At 42.0% G+C, this 8,745-nt stretch overlaps 1 protein-coding gene across 1 annotated transcript in view; it reads left to right on the top strand.

Moving 5' to 3' along the window:
- Window positions 1–8,745, top strand: part of LOC122808974 (immunoglobulin alpha-2 heavy chain-like) — a 462,686-nt gene that overhangs the window by 157,575 nt on the left and 296,366 nt on the right. Inside the window, exon 3 of the mRNA XM_044080138.1 lies at window positions 8,380–8,691. Within this exon, the coding sequence (XP_043936073.1) occupies window positions 8,380–8,691 (312 nt within the window). The remainder of the gene's footprint in view (window positions 1–8,379; window positions 8,692–8,745) is intronic.

Raw genomic sequence — 8,745 nt, 5'->3', positions numbered from 1 at the left:
GCCCTACACATGTGTACTATGGACAGCTGTGGACTGTACATGGCAGAATGGACAGTTCACTGTCTCTGGCCATGAACACAGGAACTGGCTCTGCCAGGAGGGGCACTGGCACCACCATGCTCAGGGTCAGATGCGATGTGAGTAGCTGATGATGACTGCTGTCTACTGGACCTGTGTCCCCCATGGGACCACTCAGGAGCATGTGCCCATGGTCTGCCACATCCTGGTATGGGCAGCACACTCTCTTCTGTAGTGCTGGAGGTACTGCCACTATGGGAGCATGAGTGTGCATGGCAACATGGACACTGAGCAGATGGCTTTGCTGAACTACATCTACATGTCCAATGCCCTCCGCCAACCAGATGTTCCAGCACAGACAATGTATGATAAAAGACTAACACTGTCTCAGCCCACCATCTGTCCACTGCATCAGTGAAATGATCCATGGCATCACCAATGTGGTTGAAGCAGTCATGGATGCCAGACTGTGCTGCAGCCATAATCCTGAACATCCATCTGGTGTTACATTCGGAACATGCCTGTGCTTACATGACAGAATGAAAAATGTGGCAAGTGACCCATGATGTGACATCTGTGACAGGTGATGGATGGGCAGCAGTCCTCCTTCCAGCATCCCTGTCAATCTGCCTGTGTGAGTCCTCACCAGCTCTCTGGCTATGGCCATTGTCTACACTCACTGATGACATAGTTGCCACACTGTTCTGTTTGATGTCACCACACTCTGTCTGATATCTGTGGCCTCAGGGGACTGGGTATGTGTGTGCATACTGACTGTGTGTGGGGACGATGGGGGAGGAAGTGGGATGTCAACCCCTGGGACAGATTCAACCCCCAACAACCCCACCTGTGCCACACTATGGCCACCATCATCATCAGAGTCCGATGAGACACTGACATCAGGTTGTGAGAGGGACAGACTCCAACACCCACATTCACCTGTGAGGAGGAAGACAAAATGAGTACATTACTACCTGCACTATTATGTATGGTAATCCATATAGACACATACAGGTGAGGACCCATAACTGCATTACACATACCACATCTTATTTCTGTTCCCATGCACAACACACAAACACACAACAACATACACAGACAAGACAGGCCCTTTATAGCATGCACTGCAGCTACATCCAGTTAATGTTGCCAGTACTATACACCTGTGAGATAAGCAATATGTCAATGTATCTGATAAACCTACACCTAAAACACAATGCATCCTTCTTCAGCATACTATGCCAGTTATAGTACCAGTGCTCAGGTATCTTTATACTGTGTGACAACAGGCATCTGTGAGCGATTGCCTCCTGTATAGCAGGCTGCATAGTCCTTCACAAAAATAAGTGCAAATGTGTTAATAGTCCTGCAAATACACAATTGTAATTACCCATTCAATGCACTCCAGTTAACTCCTACGAAATTGAACATGCAACTATTCTACTCTGACTAAGCATAACAGTTGTGCCAAGGGCAAAATGGCAGCCCTTAACATTCTTAGGGTATATATGATCCGTAAAACAACAGTGTCACACTTACCAGGTACAGGTACAGGACCTTGGATTCTGGCCACACCTGATGGACCTATGAAAATGTGAGGGAGAGGTATTGTCAGCAATACGAAATGTTGCATTGTTACAGGGTAATATGTGCGTATATCCACGTGTACAATAGTTGATGTAATACTGCCTACATTGGTGACATTCTGAGTATATGTGCACAACTGCATATTAAAACCAGCCCCTCAATGCAGATTGACCCGACACCCATGTACTGGTATGCAGAGGCTGCCACAATGACTGATACAGTATTACAGTGATGAACACAGGAAGCTTACCTGGACGCTCCTCTGATGTAGATGCTGTGGCACCCATCTCCAGGACATATAGGGTGATGGATGCTTTGGAGCTGGTGGTTGATCCCAGGTTCACTAGGTATTCCCCTGTGGCCAAGAGTGGTTGTTCTGTAGCAGGCCTCCACTGGTGACAGCACAGTCCCTGGCCACAGCGGCTGCCCTTTGTCATGCAGCATTGACCATATCTGTGGCCTGGTGTTGGACATGCTCTTAGGTCCTGCCTTGTTGGCCTATTTGGTTGACTGCCATGATGAGGTTAGCCCACAGTGCTGCTTGTTGGTCACAATGTTGGTGACTCCTGGACAGCAGAATGTTATGATGCAGTCTGAGGCCATCAAGGATAACATTATTTTCAGTGACTGTAAATGGTGGGTGCCTTCTTCCTGAAAGAAAACAATAGGGAAACACATCACAAGACCAGATACATGGACATCCACTATGTACAGTCCTGCATAGCCAAAATGGCCTGCACTATCCACTGCAACCTCCCATGGCATACTCCACAGTCTATCAACACACTACATGTGTGGCACTTGCCAACATAGTAGCAATACTAGTTATGTCCCTGTGTGCCATGACAGAGTCTGCTGTATGTCTCTACACCCATCAATGCCGTCCACTGTGGTGTGTCCCCTAGGGGCAAAGTCCTACTACTATGTTATATAGCCACTGTCATACAAACAGTTATGTGTTATTACAACTATATGGGGACTGTCCAGCAACATCATTGCGCAACAATGGCAGACAGCAATGTAAACCTGCTGTAGTATGTCTTCCCTGTAGGCATCATACTTCTCCAGTACACAGATGTTTGTGGAATGTGTACATGTGACTGATATATGTGGGCCTTTTGGCACACACATGTGGATATCTGACAAATGGTTGGCCAGTAATTGATGGTTGTTAGAATATAGAGAATCTGGCTGTCACATGCCAGACTCCTCAGAAGACACTTATGCTATAGTAATATCTGTTAGTCTATTCGTAGTTTTACTTTGTATGGCCAATGTGTACACTCTGTTGCTGAGTTTGGGCCTGTCCCCCCCACTAATAATGGCTATGACCTGAATTCCTGCTGTAAGGGGTTGATAGGTACATTAGCCATAGCCCTCAAGCAATGAGGTATAAATGTCAACAAAACCATGACCAAGCCAGACTACATCAGGCTACATAGAGTCTGTCATGTCTGTCATGATTTTCTAACCTTAATCTTTAATGACTTGCCACTACTTAGCCAGAAACATACATTTTTATGAAAACCGGGCCAAAAATAGGGGGCAAAACTCTGAATATTCTGCAACAATTTGTACAGTTGATAAGTATACCTGCAATTCCAGGCATCATGTACATCCATTATTATTTATTTGTCTGTGTACTGATGTAATGTTTGCATCATAGTCCCAACTGCACTCCAGTTTTTCACATTATATGTACTTGCAGTCTATCAGTGGCAATCAGTATATTTTGCTGGAAACGCCTGCTTTAATTAAGGGCTGAGTGGCCTAGTGAGCTAATGCACTATTCTGTAGTTGACAGGGTCTCCAAGACCTGGCAGGATGATTATTTTTCAGATGTGTCTAACAGTGTAAGAAACACATAAGATCATTTATGTACATTTAAGCGGGTTTGCACAGGTTTGTGAGGCACACCGCTTAGCTCCACACCAAACCTGTGCTAAAAAAAAAAAAAAGAAAAAAAAAAGGGGTGATAGGACAGTGGTGAAATAGGAACAAGCAGGGGGAAAAACATACTGAAAGACAGGTCAGGATGTGCAGGAAGGGTGTAGGAAAGAACCATAGCTTTCCATTTATTTTACAGCTACAGGTGTGCATTTCTACAGAATTTGGACATGAATTTGGACCCTCAAACCCCATAGAGAGGAGTGAGGGCAACATAAATGTGTTGTCAAGCCAATCGGACCTAATTAGTTGCATCCAGTGGACACGTGCGAAATGGAGTGCTATATATGGGGTGATATTATTTTGTGGGACAGGTGCCCATTTTGTTTTTAAGGAAAGAGTGGAATGTTGGGGATGGGGTATAGGTACATGTGGGGAGGAAAGTTGGGTAGGAGAGGCTGTATTTGCAGACAGACAAGACAGAGAAGACAACATACAGGGGTGGTGTGTGACACATGAGGGAGGTAAACACCTTGGATGGGAGGGTGTTGTGGAATCAGAGGTTCATGTGCCTCCAGATGGCAGCAGCATGACTGAGATCCCCACCCATGGGTAGTCAACACTGCTCTTTCACTGCCCCAAAGGTGGCTGTGCTGGAGGCTGGGTGCCAGGGCCACCAGCCCTCACCAGGTTATTTAGTCTGACATCAATCCAGCGCAGGTGTTGTTCATAGCTCCTATGCAGAATCCTGCACACCATGGCTGGCAGTTTGTCCTGTTTGACTACTGCCCCTCTGCCACTGCTGCCAGGGGGACAAGCCCCCTCACCAGAGGCAGTTCACCCAAGGGTGGTGCAAGGTCAGCAGAGGGCACACACAGATTTTGGTCCCATATGTGCTGGTACTCAGTGACATGGCCAGCTGAGGTGGGGTAGGTGGATCAGCAGGAACCAGCCTACCCTGTCATGCTATGGTGATAGAGGTATAGCAATGTGTATAGGTTAGTTATGAACAAAACATTTTGTTAGTTATAACAGCGTGCCAGAACATTGCAGATAACCCAATAACATTTCAGTGCATATTATATGGAACACAACAATAAATAACAGAACAGTTAGTATAGTAAAAGCATGCCAGTAACAGTTATGGAATAAATCCGACAAAATAGGCAAGTCAACAAGATATGGCAATATGCAAACATTGTAATACGTAGTAATAAAACACATGCCTCAACATTTTTATTGAACAACATATGTTAATAGTAAACTGTAACCAATGAATAACAATAATACATACGGATAAAGATATGGGGTGGGGAGAGAGAAAAATACAGTCCATTGATACCTGTATAGGTTATATAGTCAACAACACTACTGCCATGTACTCTACAGGTCTATCCTTGCTTTATGTATAACAGTGCCCTACAGCTGCTGTAGCATGTACATACCTCTCAATCTTTCCCCACTGGATAGTATGGGCCAAGCAGTAAAACCTGCAGGTATACACCTAGAATGAACACTTGCACATCAGGTGGACCTATATAACTACCAAGGTGTAGTGTTAAGTGATGTACTGTTACTTTGCTATTGACATATTCATATCAATGATACATCTGTGACAGAGGAATCACACAACAGTAATTACTTCCATGACAGCATGACACTTGAGACACATGTATGTGTACAGTACAGAGATTACACAATTATCATGCCTTGCTTGGCAGGCATGGGGATAGAACTTTAGAAACCTTTCACAGACACTCCTGGCATACAGCCATAACAAGACATTAGTTTATTTTATTTACTTTTATTATTATGGTACTGTTTGCCTTTATTTTATGAAGTATTATCACATTCCTGGTCAGTGATGTTAACAGTCTGTAGCATCTGAACACACAAATCATTTACTCATAATAAGGGCTACCTCACCCATTTACCTGCATTTTCTGTGGAGAGAACATCTGCCATCAATATGTAACTGATTCAGTAATATTTATTAGTACATGTCACTGACTTTGAACCCTGGTCTGTGTGTAGCAAAATGCACTGCCTACAGAGCATTTAACAAACCAAGCTACTGAGTCACTGCTGATTAATGACCGACTGATATTTGCCTAGAGATTACCTGAAAACAAAATATGGCCTGGTAAACGTACTAGAGGTTTATACTAGACGGCAGCGGCAGTTGAGCACACATGCATGACATTCATGCATGACAGAGGTATTAGGTATTCTATACATTACTACATAGAATGCAGGTGTACTCAATATATTGATAGTGGCTGGAAATATCTGTGAAGTGTACAAACCATATCAGATTAGTGGGTTGGCTTCCACAACCAATTATCCAGTTGCAGATAGTATATTTGCAGTCTACAGCTATTATACTTGCCTGCAGCACTGTATCTCAGGGGCTGAATGCATATAGCTGAAATGCAATGGTTAACACAAGACAATGCTGATTTACACAATATACCCTGGGTGTTATTGCTATTGCTTCATATGTTATTGCAGAACAGGTGTCATATTTTATTTCTTGTAATACAGCTCTGAATCTACAGTAATGCTATAACAAATTAGCTATACCTTGAGGCAGGTTGAGGTATTCTTTTGTGTTTTATGTCATAGTAGTTTTCAAAATCGATTTAATGCAAAACAGCCATAAATAGACACATATTGCAGAAGAAAGCTTTATTAGGGGTACCTTCATGCAGTTACTGGTATACTTTCAAGTATTTATTGCACAACAATTGATGCTATGTAGGTGATGCAATACAGCTGTAATTCCACAATTATTGCAGTAGAAACTTTATTTAATTCACTTTAGCATGGTTAATGCTTTAGTCTTCCCTGCTTATTGCCATATAGTTGGCAGTAGTTACTTATTGCAGTACAGGTCTACATCCACATTCATTGCAATACAATAACCTTTACTGTATATACCTATTGGCAGTTAATGCTTTACTCTTTCTTGTTTATTTGACTATAGATTGCAACTTAATCTGTAGTCATCACACTCACAGTACAACCTGGTCAAGCACCCCGCATGAGCCTCTAGGTTGTGAGCTCTCTCCGCTGCAGCTGTAGAGAGAGAAGTACACCATTATGCATACCTGTCTATCAAATATTCAGATTATATATTGGTATAACAATAGTAACAGAACTTACAAACTTGTGGGGCATTCCCTGCCCAAGCGTCTTGGACCCAGGTGGCCAAGAGATCCCCCTTCTGATGCTTCAGGTCATCATAATGATGATAGACGGGTTCACCTGTGTGGAGGATAACTGTAGCACTGGTGAGATGGCGTGCTAGCTGGTCCCAGGCCTCCACCTTGCACTATGAGCCCTGGAACTCTCCCCGCAGCAGCCAGTCATCATGGTCTTTAATAAGGAGTTCAAACATGACCCTGGACTCCAGAATGTCCCACCACTGCAAAATTGTGCACCCTCACCAACACCAGCCATAGTTACTGTGCAGTTCAAACTCCAACTGGTTCTACTGTATTCTCACCTATTATGCTTAATATACCCTGTTTTCCCACCCTTTAATGCCATTGGACAATATTTAAAAATGCAGTGCATCACTTGGCACCGCGCAAACTAGCTCAGGTCAGCTGAGCAATGGTGAAACTGCAAATGCTCAGCAATGCTTGACAATGCTTAGCAGTGCGCAAAGCACATGTACAATGCATAACGGAGTCAAGCATGGCTAAGAACTGCCTAAACCAACAATGTTCGAGCAGTGCTTAGCAAGTCTTAGCATAGCTAAGCTGAATGCAGCAGATCATGATTTAAAAATATTTGTCATAATTTATATTTAGAAAACTAATTGCTTAATTACCTGTATTCAACCCCCCCCACCTACTGTATATAAGGCCATAGCTCTACCCACTTGGCTATGTGGAATGCTGCTGTTCTTTTACATATCAAAAATTAAATGCATCTGGTTTCTGTTTTTAAATGTCTGATATCTGGCACATATAAATTGCTGCTCACCATGATGCACAAACTTAACAAAAATACACTGATATAATGCACCCGGACAGTGCAGGGGTGTATTACCTATCTGCGGACACAGTTAGTGACACACACCCTACACTGATTCAATAACATTGTTCCATAGTTCTCCCTCAGCAGTGCACCATCATTAATATACATGGCACGCTACCAAGGGGGAACCTCGTACATGGACATGTAGGCTCTACATTATGCATACACAGATTTTATTAAAACTGGGAGCATGTTTTCTGAAGCATATACTGCTTTTGAAATATTATGTGCTCCTTGCAAGTCCATTAATATAAATATAAACAATTTGCCTGTTTTCAGCAAAATTTTGAAAATTAAGTGAATTATAAAAAAGTGCTGGCACCTAGAGAAAAGTTGCATACAAATGAATAAAGCTCTCAGTAATATTTCCTGAGTAGCCCATACCATTTGAGAAATTGAAAATGTATTGACTTTGTGATATAATAGATTTAATTTAATATAAGAATGAATAAAATGACTTGAAGATACATTTAGTGATAAAATTATAGAGACTGTTTTGTGGAGAAGAATATTGTTGTTTATATGTTTTACTATGAATTGCAGTACAGAAGGTATAGACATTTTTGCTGCATATTTGTATGCTTATGTTTATAAGCAAAAACTCATAAAGGAGTAATAGTATATACAAGGCATGATTTATATATCTCTTATAGCTGCTGTGGGGGAATAATTTAATTATGGTAACATTTAGTTTTGAAAGTTAGAGAATTATTGTGTTAATCAAAATTCTGAGATACGTATTAGTATCAATTAAAGTCAATCATTTGAAATCATTGCTCCTTGCTGCACATAAGCAAGAAAGATACATTGGCTGGTTTAATTTTCTGTTTATTCTTTTAGCCTTGAAGATGGAGCTTGTGCAGTTTCCTGCTTTATTGATTATCCATGATGGAGAAAATGCTATACTTAACTGTTATGCCATTAAGAGTGGCACATCAAGTAATGAAGCTACCTGGTTTGTTGAAAAGCACAATAGCTGTTTTCAGATTGTAACTGCAGGAGGGCGGTTTCATACAGAAACCAACAACAGTACCTTAAATAGTTCTTTAGTAATTAATGGAGTGAAGAAGGAAGATTCAGGAAGATACTACTGTGCACGCTGTACAGTTGTAAGTGCCATGTTTGGAAATGGATCAAATCTGATAGTCAGGGGTAAGTAACAGTAATCAATACCACTGTGTGCGTGTGTGTGTGTTTTTGTGTGTG

Source organism: Protopterus annectens, chromosome 8.part0 (genome assembly GCF_019279795.1).
Source record: "Protopterus annectens isolate FY-2018-M chromosome 8.part0, PAN1.0, whole genome shotgun sequence".
NCBI classification, from domain to species: Eukaryota; Metazoa; Chordata; order Ceratodontiformes; family Protopteridae; genus Protopterus; species Protopterus annectens.
This window is presented reverse-complemented; position numbering and strand designations above follow the sequence as displayed.